Source organism: Zea mays, chromosome 3 (genome assembly GCF_902167145.1).
Source record: "Zea mays cultivar B73 chromosome 3, Zm-B73-REFERENCE-NAM-5.0, whole genome shotgun sequence".
Classification (NCBI taxonomy): domain Eukaryota; kingdom Viridiplantae; phylum Streptophyta; class Magnoliopsida; order Poales; family Poaceae; genus Zea; species Zea mays.
The window spans coordinates 209,583,295-209,598,412 of NC_050098.1; the positions used below are offsets into that span (position 1 = coordinate 209,583,295).

General features: G+C 45.3%; 2 protein-coding genes and 1 pseudogene across 2 annotated transcripts; all 3 read left to right on the top strand.

Moving 5' to 3' along the window:
* LOC103652522 (heparanase-like protein 3) overlaps window positions 1-635 on the top strand; it is a 66,680-nt pseudogene extending 66,045 nt beyond the window's left edge.
* Window positions 636-4,788: 4,153 nt separating this feature from the next.
* On the top strand, window positions 4,789-7,339 carry LOC103651273 (protein IQ-DOMAIN 1). The gene is made up of 4 exons (NM_001362605.1): window positions 4,789-5,192; window positions 5,299-5,526; window positions 6,358-6,471; window positions 6,563-7,339. Exons 1-4 carry the CDS (start codon window positions 4,896-4,898, stop codon window positions 7,241-7,243), a joined length of 1,320 nt encoding a protein of 439 aa, NP_001349534.1. The 5' UTR covers window positions 4,789-4,895; the 3' UTR covers window positions 7,244-7,339.
* Window positions 7,340-8,924: 1,585 nt separating this feature from the next.
* On the top strand, window positions 8,925-11,740 carry LOC100275503 (uncharacterized). The gene is made up of 7 exons (NM_001155093.2): window positions 8,925-9,126; window positions 9,253-9,350; window positions 9,446-9,476; window positions 10,612-10,711; window positions 10,803-10,873; window positions 10,962-11,105; window positions 11,226-11,740. The coding sequence occupies exons 1-7, from the start codon at window positions 9,001-9,003 to the stop codon at window positions 11,310-11,312; spliced, it is 657 nt and encodes a 218-aa protein (NP_001148565.1). The 5' UTR covers window positions 8,925-9,000; the 3' UTR covers window positions 11,313-11,740.
* Window positions 11,741-15,118: the final 3,378 nt, after the last annotated feature.

Sequence of the window (15,118 nt, forward strand, 5' to 3'; positions counted from 1 at the left end):
TGACTGTCCGATGTCTGAACCATGCACGCTTTAACATGTTTTTAGGAAGGGATCGCTCTGCTCCTGATCAACCTGGACGGCATCAGCACGAACCGCATCTACGTGACGAGCCAAGGCGCGCACGCCCAGAGCGAAAGGAAGAAGGGGAGCGGGACCTCCGACGTCCACATCATCCCTGTAGGGCTCGGCGAAGCAGCAGCCGCGCTCACGAGACAGGAGTACCATCTGACTCCTAAGGACGGGAACTTGCAGAGCCAGCAGCTGCTGCTGAACGGCAACGTCCTGGCAACCGACGCCGACGGGGAGATCCCGGAGCTGGAGCCCGTGCAGGTGGAGGGGACGCAGCCCATAACCGTGGGCCCTTACTCTACCGTGTTTGCTCACGTCCCCAGCTTCTACGCTCCTACGTGCCTGTAGCTAGAGTTTTCGTCTGGATTTTTTTTCAGCCTTTCTCGGTGTGCATCTCGTAGGTTAGGTAAGTCTGTCCGGGTGAAAGGCGAAGCTTGTTCATCTTTGCCCATAGTCCGTGAAGTGTAAGCTGCTAGGCTGGAAGGAGTGGTCAGATATATAATGTGTGAGCAAAAGATGGAAGGAAGCTGGAAATGAGATAATAAAAGAAAGGGTTTTGAGTTTTAGTCTCATTTTGTTTGAGAGAGCAGCAGAAAAAGCGTGGATGGAACCATGTGAAGAAGAAAGAGACGGGAGGGCATGACCGCACGAGACGCTGCCACCTGGAATTCCGGTTGCCAAAGACAAGGCAAAAATATGCACAAGGACACAAGCAGGGATCTCAGCCTAATCAGCAGTAACCAGTTACGTGCTGCACAGATCCCCAGCTCAAAATTACCACAAAAATGTTTTCAATCCTTTTTCCTTTTTTGTTTTGAGTTTAGTAGATGAAGGTTCTGTAGAGAGAGACTTGAGAGCCAGGTCCAGGACCCAGCGAAAGCAACTTCCACCGCGCAAGGTGGTAAACGGAATCGGGCTGCAGGCTCAGGAGTCTGCGGACGGCTTGATGGCATCCGCACAGGCGTTGTGGCAAGAAGCCTTCTTCATCTGTAGAGCGGTCTTGTAAGACGGGGCGATGGGAGGCTGCACGGGGTCCAGGCTCCGGTACGAGCCACCGTCCGTGTTGGGCAGCGGGTACGAGCGGTCGGAGTCGTAGCCGCTGAGATCCCCGCAGGCCAGGAACGGGATGTACACCTTTGTTTGGTCCCTCCAGCCATCTGCTTCTGTAATCTGCGAATGACCTGTCTGCTCACCGTGTGGTGTATTGGTGTGCCCAGTCGGGATGTACGCCTGGACCTGTCTGCTCACCGTGTGGTTTATTGGTGTGCCCAGTCAGGGGAGCAGAGTGTTGTAACGTTCACTTTGCTCGGCAAGTTAAGTTCATAAGATTTTTCATGAGGCTTTCCTTCTACAGTTCTCCATCATCTTCAGTATTGGGTGTACATGAGACTCGTATCTTTACCCCGAAATATCTTCGCCATAAATTTTCCACCAACTTTGAGTACATGAGTCACGATAGTCAATGCCAAATTGCACGGTGGTACATAAATTAAACAGAGAACATAAGCTACCGTGACAATTCAAAATGAAGATGATAAAGTTATCTCGTAATTGACATAAAGAGCATGTAGTTAGAAAGGCGATTCTTTAACATAGCTGCTACTAAGGATGAAAACGGTCGGTAACGGTCGGAAAAAACCTCTCACCGTTTTCACCCGCATAATTTTTTGTTTGGTCGGAATCGGTAAACGGAAAAGTCGGAAACGGATAACGGCCGGTAAATTCCGGTATATCGAAAACGGATAAATCCGAGCAAAATAGCTCGAAATTGATCGGGAAACGGTAACTGTAATCGGAAAAGCTCACAATAAACAAATCCTAACCACACAGATGTTCATTCACATCCACATACAAGTCTCATTCACAAAAGTACACAAAACACAATCTTATCCACATATAATTGGTCATACACTCATCCATGTCCACTCTTAAATTATAACACACAACACATAAGTCTTAAAACATGATTGTTCATTCTCATTCACATACAAGTCTCAACCACACAAATATACAATACATAGTCATGACCACACATAAATGATCATACATGTTCACTAAAGTTTTAACCACATAGTATATAAGTCTTAAACACACGATACATAAACTAGAAATCATGTGGCATGTCATCTGGATCACTTGATATATCTTCTATGACATCTAAAACCCTAATCTCTAAACCCTAACGAGTATAGTTCTTACGTCCTTTGTTTTTTTTTGGACCGGAAAAATACGGTTAAAATACGGGAAAATACCGGATTTTCTCGAGAATTCCGAAAACGGACGGTAAATATGTCTCACCGTTTACCGTATCGTTTTCGTAATAACACATCCCGTTTCCGTCCCGTTTTCCGTATATCCCGAAAAATATGAAAACGGTCGGAAAAATCTGGTAAACGGTACCGAGAATTTACCGAATTTTACCGACCATTTACATCCTTAGCTGCTACACCGGTACACCCAAACTCAAAATTGAACTTATCCCCCCTAACCCCCCCCAAATAATGTGAATCATTGATGACAGAGCATGGTGACCCAAATTGGATATTGATCGCTAGATAAATAAAACTTACCGCGAGTACACAAATTATGTCTTGCTAATTGTTCCTTCTTTATATTTTTGTTTTTAACAAAGTAAGTTTGATTAATTTTGTTAATGTAAACTTAATTCCCCTATGTCACCATATAGGTGCATCCTGACAAAAAATCCCTTCCTAAATGTTTCCTCCAACGGTTTCTCGATACCATATTTGAGGGAAAGTGAGGGTGACTTAGGATACAATTAAATATAGGATGTTGGATAGGGGTGCTCCTCGAGGGAAAGTGAGGGTGATTTCTGTTCGCAACGCCGAAAGTCGCGCCCTCTATTTGCGACGTTGAAAAGTCGTTGCCATCGTCCAAGTTCGTCGTCATCACTAATTGTTGCATGCTCGAGCCGTGTGCGCCTGACGTCCGAAGCTGTATCGAGTGCCGCTTCTCCTTCGTACATTGCTCCGTATCGAGTTCGCCCGCGTAGTGATCTTCTCCCTGTCGTGCTTGTCGTCGCTATGTCGTGGTAAAAAGGATTAGATTAGTTTATGGTTGTCGACATATTTGACTGTCATTACAAAATTCTAAATTGACTCTTTAGAAATAATTTGTGTAATATTGATAATGTTTATCACACGGATTTTACATATCATAGTGATATTTGTCGTTTCGTTTATATATTTTATACAAATTTTTTACTCCCGTCGCAACGCACGGGCACTCACCTAGTACTATACTATTTTAGATAATCTAGTTAAATTTTTAGGATTATTTGACTTTCTGCAGGATTTTTACTGTTCCGTTGGAACGTAAGATTTTTTATGAATTACACAGAAATCGGTTTATTTTTATAGGAAAAGTAAAAAAAAACATGAGAAATCCAACGCATTACAAAGTGGGCCTTATTGTTTTTAGACGTACTCAAACGAGCCACAAATAAAAAGACCCGTAATCAATAGCACGCCTTTCTCGAAGCCAACGAGCGAAAAAAGGTCAGCGCGTGAGGCTGCCCGCAGTGGTAGGGGTGGGCATTTTAAAACCGAAAACCGAATCCGAACCCGAACCGAACCCGAACAGACCGAATTATTGGTCTATTCGGGTTTTCGGGTTCGGGTTCGATTCCTATATGTGCTATATTTCGGGTTATGGGTTCGGGTTCGGTTCCTAACCTATAAAACCCGAATAGACTTAATAACCTGAAATATAAAAAAGCTCTTAATATGTGATGGTATTATTATATGATTTATGAACTTATTAGCTAGAAATAATGATATCATCTAAACGATAGTATACATATCTTTGTATACTAATTTTTATAGTCACTTGTTGTAGTAATAGTACTTTCAATTAATTATTCATTGTCTATATTTTAACAAAATATACTAGTCTCTCTATAATTCGGGTCTATTCGGTGGACCGAATAGACCGAACCGAAATTGTGAGTCTATTAGGGTTCGGTTCCTAAAATATTTTTGGAAATTTCGGTTCTCATTTTTCAGAACCCGAAATTTCACAAACCCGAATAGACCGAACCGAATTACCCTAATAGACCGAATGCCCAGCCCTACGCAGTGGCTTACTGGGAACGGCACGCTATAAATATAGAGTTGAATAACCGGCCGCAGTGGTGAACTGGTTGAGCTACTATAAACGCTACTTCCAGAGTTCGAACGCTACTTCGAGAGTTCGAACGGCACAGACTCTACCCACTGTTGCGACAACAGCGCAGCCCACGATGGGTGCTGGGGCCAAAGCAAAGGACATGTGTGGTGGGGCCCACAGTGAGTATTTTTGATATATATCGATAAAAAATATGATAGTTTATATAGGGTTGAGATATAGAGTAGTTGTGGATGCGGGAGTTTGGCTACTATATTTTAAAATGTTGATGACTAGGATAGAATATTTCTTTTAGAGTAGAATGAGTGCGGATAGCCTGAGCTGCAAAACTCGCCTTTTCGACTGCGCGCGCCTGCACCTTGACGAAGAAAGTCTGACAAGGTGGGACCCGGAACTCGCTCGGCCGTGTCTTTCCCCGGCTTGGTGCTCCCACTGGCCACTGCTCCGTGCTCGTCTGGGTTTCAAAATTTGAACCGCGCCCGAACGGCTCCCCCGGGACTCGTAACCGAAGCACGCACAAGGCACAACGGCCAAGGCACGGCGCCAAGCCTCACGTCTCCCACGACCTCCCCCCATTTGCCCATTTGTCCGTTTCGCCTCGTCGTCGTGGGGGCAGTGCACGCTCTTCGCAGGAGGGAGAGAGGCAGGAGAAATTTCGGGGGTTTCGCGTTGCGGCGTGGATGGGGGCGTCGGGCAAGTGGATCCGGACGCTGGTGGGACTCCGGCCGGCAGCAGAGAGGGAGAGACCCGGCGCCGTGGCGAAGGGGCGGAAGTGGAGCCGGCTGTGGCGAAGCTCGTCCTCGCAGCGGGGGAGCAGCGCGCCGGCGTCGGAGGCGCCGTCCGAGGCGTCGTCCACTGCCGACATGCTCAGCAGCTCTGTCGTCGCGGCCGTCGTGCGCGCGCAGCCCAGGGACTTCCGCGTCATCAGGCAGGAGTGGGCAGCCGTCCGCATTCAGTCCGCCTTCCGCGCATTCCTGGTAGGCTTATCCGCCGCCGCCGCCTCCGTTCGCGTTGCTCGGTTTCCTGGTAAAAATGCTCGTCTTTTTTCTCCCCTCACTGTTTCCTGTCGGTGGATGCGTGAAGGCTCGGAGGGCGTTGAGGGCACTGCGGGGCATCGTGCGGCTGCAGGCATTGGTGCGCGGCCGCCACGTGCGCAAGCAGCTCTCCGTGACGCTCAAGTGCATGAACGCGCTCGTCAGGGTCCAGGAGCGCGCGCGGGAACGCCGCTTCCGGATCTCCGCGGACGGCCGCCACTCGCAGGACATCCTCGACGACCGAAGCGGCCTTGCTGATCCTGTCAAGGAAGCAGAGGTATGAAGCAAGCCCTTCAAAACTTGCTTTAGCTGGTGGCTTCGCTGGCATAAGGGGTTTCGCACGTTTGTTTCGTGCGGAGTTCTGCCATAGCCCATTGCAGTTGCGTTGCCTTCTTTCCTTGTGCTTACTTCGTAGTACTGATTATTGAGTTGCTCTGCGCTACGCCTGCATTATGATTTACGCAACATGTTCATATGTACTCTTCATGGAGATTTGCACCAGTAAAATCACATCTCCATGATGTAGGAATGATTTTTTACATTAACGATGATGATTTTATATATTGTTTGGTGTTGATCATGTGTGTTTGAATTAATCTTGGTAGGGTCATTGATAAGTAAGCCTGCGTCTGATGATGCCACCAATAATGCATCCTTGCAATGTCTTTGATGTCACATTTGTTATTGGTATAGATTTTTCGTTAGCTGCAGAGTGTTCTGTCCGACAATAGGCCTGCAGAGTTGTTTAGTTTTAAACATATAGTTGTCTTAGTGGGTGTTTAGTGGCATTGTTTTCAAGACTCCTGTGTCATATAGAATGAAATGAAACATGGATGAAACAAACACTCAATACATCATAAAGTTTCATTATATAGTTTCATAAATATTTAATTTCATGATTCATAGAGTTGCTAATCGTGTCAAAAGAGTTTGATCTCCATGAAACTCACTTCTTTTATCTATTCTTAAAACTATTTGCAACATGGTCAGAAGTGCTTATGTCACAGCTTATTGAAAACTCTGATGGAACTTCCACTGAGGCTGGCCTAATATCATTAATATGTGATGACATTGTCTGGATGTTTGGATGACATGTTTCAAATTGCAGGCAGGATGGTGTGATAGTCAAGGTACTGTGGATGACCTAAGATCAAAGATGCATATGAGGCATGAGGGTGCGGTAAAGAGAGAAAGAGCAATTGCTTATGCTCTTTCCCACCAGGTATGAAATCATCTTGCAGCAATGATCTGGAATAAAAAAACACTTGTTTTTTCTTCTTCATTTCTTTTTGTGCTATTTTTTGTTTTCACAGCGAAGTTCAAGCCACAGTGGAAGACCCAGCTCCCCTGCTGCATCTCTCAGGAATCATGGAACTGGCAGAAGCAATAAAGATTGGAGCCATTTGGATGGGTCGATGGCGACGAAACCATGGGAGAGCCGCCTGATGGAGCAGACCCACACCGAACACTCGAACAATTCACGGTGTTCAGAAAGCATCGAGGAGATGAACGCAGCCAGCTCAAAGCTCTCAGATGCAAGCTCAGTCAAAGTCAGAAGAAACAATATGACGACAAGGGTGGCAGCAGCTAGGCCGCCTCCTTCCACAATCTCAGCTTCTTCGTCAGATTTCGTTTGCGACGCCAGCTGCTCCCCATCGACTTCCTCCGTCACCCCAGCCGCCTCTGGCACCAGTTTCCTAACATCAGACAGAAGGTCTGATTACGGGCCGAACTACATGAACTGGACTAAATCTGCGAAAGCAAGGTTGAATGGTTCTGGCACAGCACATAGGCTACCGCTCCAAAGGCAACGATCTTCTGATCTGCACCACCGCATCAGCAGGATAGCGCTATCTTCGGCAGATGCTCAAAGCACCGCTGGATCGGAAGTTTCGGTTACTTCTAAGAGGCTGAACAGTCTGACTCTGAGAGGTCGAGGCGCTAGAAGAAGTTTGGACAGGAAGAACGATGACCAGCCTGTTGCCTTGTTTTAAATCCTACTAGTCATGTTTATTTTCATGACGCTATGCGCGTTAGGCATGTTCATGCTGACTTGTATGTATGCTCTGATTTCAATGCCTCGTTGCTCATTTTGGTACCGTCCACAATTCTGTCTGTGCCAACGCCGAACTGTTACTTTTGAGGGATCCAAACCGAAGTCGCGCGGGATGGTGATAACTTGTATGCAATGTACCTCCGTGTTGGTCCTGCTGGATCAGCACAACGAAACTGGCAATTGAATTCAAAGTTTCTTTCTTGAGGGAAAACATGTATATTTTGGAAAATGCACGTTATGTATTTCTCGTCCAAAACTTGTGCAACCATATTGTGATCAAAGTTAAGAAATTGGGAGCGATTAATTTAGTTCTTTACTCTATTGTAAATTATAAGATACTTTAGTATTTATATATTTAGGTAGAATTTGTTTGCATTGCGTCTAGTAGATATACATACTTATAAAATCAATGCATGTAAAAAAAGCAAGAACGTCGTGTAATCGAAGGAGCAGTTGCTTTGATGAAAATCGTTGGCTTGTTTAACTCCAACAGTCTGGTGGGGGAAATTTATGCTTCAGAAAGCATGATGCGTGCCAGAGTTTATAAAAGCACAGCTAGAGGACCCAATCTGCTCGATGCCATAGAATACGGTAAGAAATCAAGGAAGGAGAAGGAGATTTCGCATAGTGGTTGCAATCACTAATCAAGAGAACCCATTTAATCTGATACTCCTTTCATCCACCCCCAAGTTTATCTGGGTGTCGGTAGACGGCGACACATGTCTGCAGATCCACTCGCAGAATCCTCGAGGATCTCCCATGGTTAATACTGTAATGGCGCCTGTCCATCGAGTTTGGAGACAGAGGGCATCTACCACCTGGACTTAGATCCCGCAAAAGTACTCGGATTTGGAAGGTTCGCCGAGCTTTCCCCGATGCCGGTGGAGTTTGCGTCGGCCGGCGAGGCGGCGACCGCCCAGCACGTACGGTGTCGTCGCCCCAGACCTGTCCCGCCAACATCAACCAACCACAGCGTGTACGATGGCGTGGTTGGATGGAATGTTTGCTAGATCTTGTACAGCGGGCCACGTTTCACTATTTGGATAAGCTGCCGGTGTCGGGGCCAGAAGAGGCCGAGAAACACACGCACAGAGAGTCGTTGCGGTCAGCGGTAGCTTCGATGCAGCTGCAGCCTGCAGGCAGGCAGTTTTTGGTGATGAAGAACTGCATCGGATCAGTTTTTGCTCATGTCTAGGTTTTTCATCTTTCAATCGAATATAGACACAAAAATTAAGAACTAAAATAAATATTAATTTAGAACGGAGATTACGTATCATAGTTGGCACTTAATTCTCATCCCACAAAAAGGAACTATGAAATCTTCTGCTTGATGACAGTAGCCAACTGCACAACGGTTAACTACAAAGAATTAGTACTAGTCGCTAAATGGACGTAAGAATTTCCCTTCGAATGTTTTCACGCGTCGCCAATGCCACCATCACGTCACACAAAAGTTGGAAGGACTCAATTATGAGAGGAGGATACAGATTGCGGGGCCAATCTGCAAGAAACGCACCCTGACATATGGGCTCCCGTGATGCCATCTGGGGCCACTAGAGTTGACCGGCAAACTGATTACGCGATTATTTAACAGCACGATCGCGTGAGGACAGAAGCTCAGATGCCGCCTTCATTTGAAGCTCCCAAAGCCCAACACCTCTCCTAGCCTCCTTCCGTCCCGCCGCCACTCCCGTCATGGGCGATTCCGCGGCGGGCGCGCCGGAGCCGAGCAGGTTCGGCAGGATCTGCGTCTTCTGCGGCAGCAACCCCGGCAATCGCGCCGTCTACGGGGACGCAGCGCTCGACCTCGGCAAAGAGCTGGTAATGCGCCGCCCATGGCAAGGCTGCGCCCGCGGCCGCTTCCAAAGTTTCTGATTTGGCTCGATCGCTCGATCACGCCTGACGCTCCGTGGCCGGACGGGATTCTGCGGGTTCTCGCCTCTGCAGGTGGCGAAGGGGATCGATTTGGTCTACGGCGGCGGGAGCGTCGGGCTCATGGGCCTGATCGCGCAGACGGTCCTTGGTGGCGGCTGCAGTGTCCTCGGGTACCCACTTACCTTGCGCATCCTGGAGAATTCTGCTTCTGTTCGAACTCTGCAATCTGTCTAACGTGTGGCCTCTCTGTTTGATCCGTTTGCAGAGTGATTCCGAGAGCACTCATGCCGCTTGAGGTGTGTATTAAAATTATTAACTGTCCTTTTCTTCTGTTCTCTTCTTTGTGTGTACCATTGGTAATTCTACTAGTTATTACTCTGCTCTAGCGGCTAACTGGTTCACATTTCACAAGAGAGAATTATAATATCTAGCTAACTGCGAAACAACTCTCAGCTAAAAACTAGAATCTGGCTCGCGTTTGGTTTTGCACCTGCTTACAGCTGTTCCATTTGAAATCTATCCATGAATTCTGCCCTGGATGTTGGTTTCACATGATCTTGCTCTAGTATGTAGCAGCTCACGTAGTCCTATGTGCTCTCCAGGCCACCATTTGATTCGTAAGGTTTGTTGGCGCTGATTGATTCCCCTTTGCTTCTGGGGCTTAGCAATAGGTGAGTAGGTGATCACTAAGGAAATGGAACTAGGGCTTCGGGGAGGTGAATTGCAGACTGCCAGTTTAGATTTTAGGGCGATACAACTTGGAGTTTTAATGTTTACCACTGGGTGGGTTTAATTATAAGAATGTGCAACTTGCCAATAGGACATCTCAACTTGAGGGGGAAATAGTGTGAGAAATAAAAAAAAATTCCATTAGGCAGTAGATGATAGGTTACGGATGATTGCCTTTATCTATATGTAACTCCAAACTGAAGAGTTTTGAATGCGGCAAAGACAACTAGAGCTAGGAAAACAAACATGCTACTCTTTCTAGCTAGTCGCTCCAAAGTGAATCCAGAATCCTAGAGATCAATTTTATACATGTCCTGCCGTGAAAGCTATAGCCATATATCTGAAGAATGGAGCTGCGAGAGATCTGAAACTATGACCTACTTTTAGTACTGTGTCTAAAAAGAAAAAACTCTACCTGCGGGGTAAGACAACTTCCAGACATTAATATTAAAAATGAAACATTCTCACGACAGGTTAAGAAAACCTTTGAACCACTGCACCATCTATATATATAGTGGCATTGTAGGCTATGTGAGAACACGATCGCGACCGGAGCCAGGCCATAGACTTGTGCTTTGGTGTGGGATATCCGAGATTTTTTAACCACAATCTAAAATTCGCTCCCATGGAAAGCAAATCCATGACCTGAGAAGTGCTATATCAACTCGGCTACAAACAAATTTTTTCTTCTTCTCAAACTAGATATCTGGTGCTAGCGTTGGAGAAGTTAAGGTTGTCTCCGACATGCACGAGAGGAAAGCTGAGATGGCACGGCAAGCTGATGCCTTCATAGCTCTTCCTGGTACACAATCTACATCTTCTTTTTCTCCAGTACATGCTGGCAGCGACATGTATCTCGTTTGATATGGCGATGACGGGTCTCTGGACATCAGGAGGGTACGGAACAATGGAAGAACTGTTAGAGATGATAACGTGGTCACAGCTCGGAATTCATGACAAACCAGTGAGTATCAGTATATGGCCGTGAACAATGTATGTAGCTCAGTAGCTCATGTGCTCTGAACGAGTAACTTAATCTTGGCATACTGCAGGTCGGTTTGCTGAACGTTGATGGCTACTACGACCCGCTGCTCATGCTGTTTGATAGAGGGGCAACGGAAGGCTTTATCAAGCTAGATTGCAGAGATATAATTGTTTCAGCGCCAACTGCCCATGAGTTACTGAAGAAGATGGAGGTGGGTGAAGTGACCTCATCTGCTTACTACACATCTCGCACACTCTTTCTTTAGACTCGGAGTCTGCCCCATCGACTTACATCTGATCAGTGCTTCAATAATTTTCTTGGTTGTGCTCAGCACTACACTCGGTCGCACCAGGAGGTCGCCCCACGGACGAGCTGGGAGATGTCAGAGCTGGGCTATGGAAAAGCGTCGGAGTCATAGCGTACGCTTACCAAGATGAAATCGTCGTCCCTGGAGTACGTTCTTCGTCTAGCATCTAGTTGTTACTCGACTGCAGGCATTGGCATTCAAGCATCATCTTTAGATCTACCCTTTTAGCTGTCACTCATGGTACGCTCGATTGTTATTGTTACTTCATCTGGTGAACAAGAGTATAAGAATTTGTATATGTTCTTCCACGTCAACGGTGCTGGCAAAAGCATATTACAAACAGTACTTTTGTTCACCGTGGTTACAAATAATACAGTTTGTACGATGAAGGGATTATGTTTACTATTGTAATGTCATAACGTGTAGGTAATTATTACGTTTTGCTGAACAATCTGAAGCACTCCTGTTGATCACCCCCTTCGATTCCTTAGGGGATCAAAACAGGGCAACAAAGTTAGAGATGACATATCTTCATCCCTGTAATTTGTTTTAAAGGGAAGAGAATGGGTAAACACAATTATAGAAAATCACAAAGAGAAGATCATTAAAATCATAAAAAACCACAATTATAGAGAGAAGATCATTAAAATCATTATTTTAAAGGGAAGAGAATGGGTAAACACAATTGAGAAAATCACAACATAAGAAATCCCTTTTTTATTCTCATCTCGGTTACAAATAATTACAACTATACCTTCGGGTATCGAGGCAAAAGTTCGAAGGTTAGAAGAGATGAACAATAGCTCCGGATGTTGAGTGATTCTGCAAATGATTTGAAGACTCAACGTGTCATAATGCATGTCAGTGTGCCTCTATTTCTAGTGATGAGCTAGATTACAATTTCGTATGAAATTAAAGTATGTCCTCAGTTCCTATACATGGAGATTACATGATGCAGGTGCATCATCGTCTTTTCCGTTTGTAAATGTGTTACCCGAGCCACGAGACTATCTTCCCGAGGACAAACTCATTTTCCCTTCAATCTCATGAATTCTCGGAGGGGATCTGAGTTCCCAAACTAAAATTAGCCCTAAAGGAACATTAATCCTCTCATCGATGACTGTGGTTGCTCGAGCTCGCTGTCTTAATGGTTGTTCGAGTTCATCCCCCACCGACTATCGCCTCTTGAGAATATCTTCAATGGTCTCCTCTATATTTCTCTCATATACCTACTATCCCGCCACATTGCCGGTCTCTCTTCCCCTATATCTCCCCTCTCTACAACAGTCTTCCCTAAATTCCCTCATATACCCCACTACAACCATAAAATATCATTCCTCATGCGTATTTATCATCTATTATCATTTTTTCACAACTAACAAATACTTGTGTGCTCTGAAATCGAGGGAAGGGGGCCAAAACTGAATCTATTTAGGGGTAACTGTGAGGGCTCTGGTTGTGTATGGGAGTGTACGGGGTAGAGCGCCACTCCCGGCACTCAATCTCCTCTCATGAAGCACTAGGGTTCATCACAGTCAGAGTTTACACACGAAAATCGCCGCCATCCGGATGCAGCCGGTCTCTCTTCCTCTCCAAGTTCATCCTCTCCCTTGTCTATTCCCCGTATATTTAAGCATGTTCTCCAAAACAAAAGAAAACTAAAGACTTCACTGGGTACATTCCGACCCATGGACAAAAGTGTTGTGCCTCCTTTGGCGTGAACTCTTCCTATTGGCCTCCCTCTCTTTAGGACTTACATCCTCTTCCCTCAGTCTTGTGACAATCTCCTCCTCTTGAGACAAGGCTTGACCCCAAGCCGTGGCTTCTGGCGATTGTTGTTTGATAGACGCCTCATCTTCCTAGGTGGCTAATTTGTCCGGCCAAGCAGACCACTTGACAAGCACTTGTGAGGTTGGCGCTCCCCTAGTGTTGGTCAACCTGCGTTGCAAAACTTTTTCCGACCACTGTAGAGAATTAGACAACAAAGATAAAGTTGCACTGACCTTGGCTTAAGGACCAATCGCCTTCTTCAACATAGAGACGTGAAACACAAGGTGAAGAGCAGAGTTCTCTGGTAGCTGCAGATGATACGCAACCGAGCCAATTTTAGCCAGCACTGGATATGGGCCAAAATATTTAAAAGCAAGCTTGTGGTTGGCTCCTTTAACCAAAGATGACTGGATGTAAGGTTGTAGTTTCAGGTATACTAGATCACCAACATCAAACGAGTGTTCAGTGCGATGTCAGTCAGCTTGATGCTTCTGGCGTTGTTGAGCACGCAGTAACTGTTGTTGAAGCGGTTGCACCATGAGTTTTCTGTCTTGTAGCCACTCTTGTAACTCAGGCACTTCACTAGTATCCCACAAACCAATACCCACTTGACGAGGTTGATGACCATATAACACTTCGAATGGAGTGAGTTGTAAGGAGGAATGGTAGCTCGTGTTATACCAATATTCTGCTAGCGCTAACAATCTTCTCCACTTGGTAGGGCAAGCTTGCACAAAATAGCGAAGATATGTTTCAAGGCATTGATTTATACGTTCATTTTGACCGTCTGACTGGGGTGATATGTCGTGGACATGTGCAGATTGACTCCTGCCAATTGGAATAGCTCTTTCCATAAGTTACTTGTAAAGATTCTATCAGGATCTGAAATCATCACTTGGGGGGAACCTGTGGAGTTCGAAGACATGTTCCATAAACTGTTTGGCTACCACAAGAGTTATAAAAGGGTGTCACAGAGGAACAAAGTGACTGTACTTTCAGAATTTATCCACAATTAACATAATACAATTGCAGTGATCAGATTTGTGTAATCCTTTGAGGAAGTTCACTGTAATAACCTTTCATGCACCACCGGGGATTGGTAGAGGTTGAAGTAGGCCTGGATATTTAACTCTTTCAGCTTTTGCCTGTTGACAGATAGAGCACTCGCTGCACCAGCGTTGTATCTGTTTCTTCATCCCAGTCCAAATAAACAATTTCCTGATTTTGTGGTATGACACTGCAAAACCTCAGTGTCCACCCGAACGGGTAGCGTGTATAGCATGGAAGATCTTCCATGGAAATTCCGACATGGCTGGCACTAGGATTCTGTTTTCGTATCCCTCCGACTAAATTCAAATTCGTTTTAGATTATTAATAGATTCATACAATAATTGATGCATGTATTTTGTATATATGTGTCTAAATTCACCATCAATCATTTAAATATATAGACATGAAAACTAAGAGCTAAAACGAGTACTAATTTGGAATGGATGGAGTACAGAGTCTTGGTGGGAGCTTATTGTTTTCTCAAAGCACTTGACTCTATGGGGACTATGGCGATGGATAGAGGCCTGTGTGGGATGATGTTTAGCGATATTTGTAATCTCTTGTATGAGCATTTTGTTTGTTCGACGATTTTACTCGTATAAATAACTCGTCTATGCACAAGCTAGCTAGATTGGGTTTATCTTGGGAACTGGGTCAATCACATGTTTGTTCTCATCCCTGCCATGATCACCCTTTTCGGGCTGATGCCATCCCTGAACTTGTAACCACCTTGTAGCTTGCGATTCAGGTGAACTTACGGATTGCAATACAAGGATATAGAGCCTATCGTCCCAGTTTTTCTTTTTTAACTGCAAGAATACGAAACATGAGACGTATAGGGAAAATGGAGTTGGCAAACTAGCCCTAAAACCCCTAGCAGATTGATGAGTACTGATTGGAACCCCAAACATGTGCGAGTAGGGTAGCAGTATCAGACGGCGAGATGGCTGGAAGCCGAATCTTCTATTCCCTCCATTCCAAACTATATGTTATCCTATTTTTTTAAAAAAAAATCAAAGCATCTAAAATTTAACCGAGATTTGAGAAAATTACACAGATTTATAACATCATTTTGTCAAATAATATTCTATCAGGCG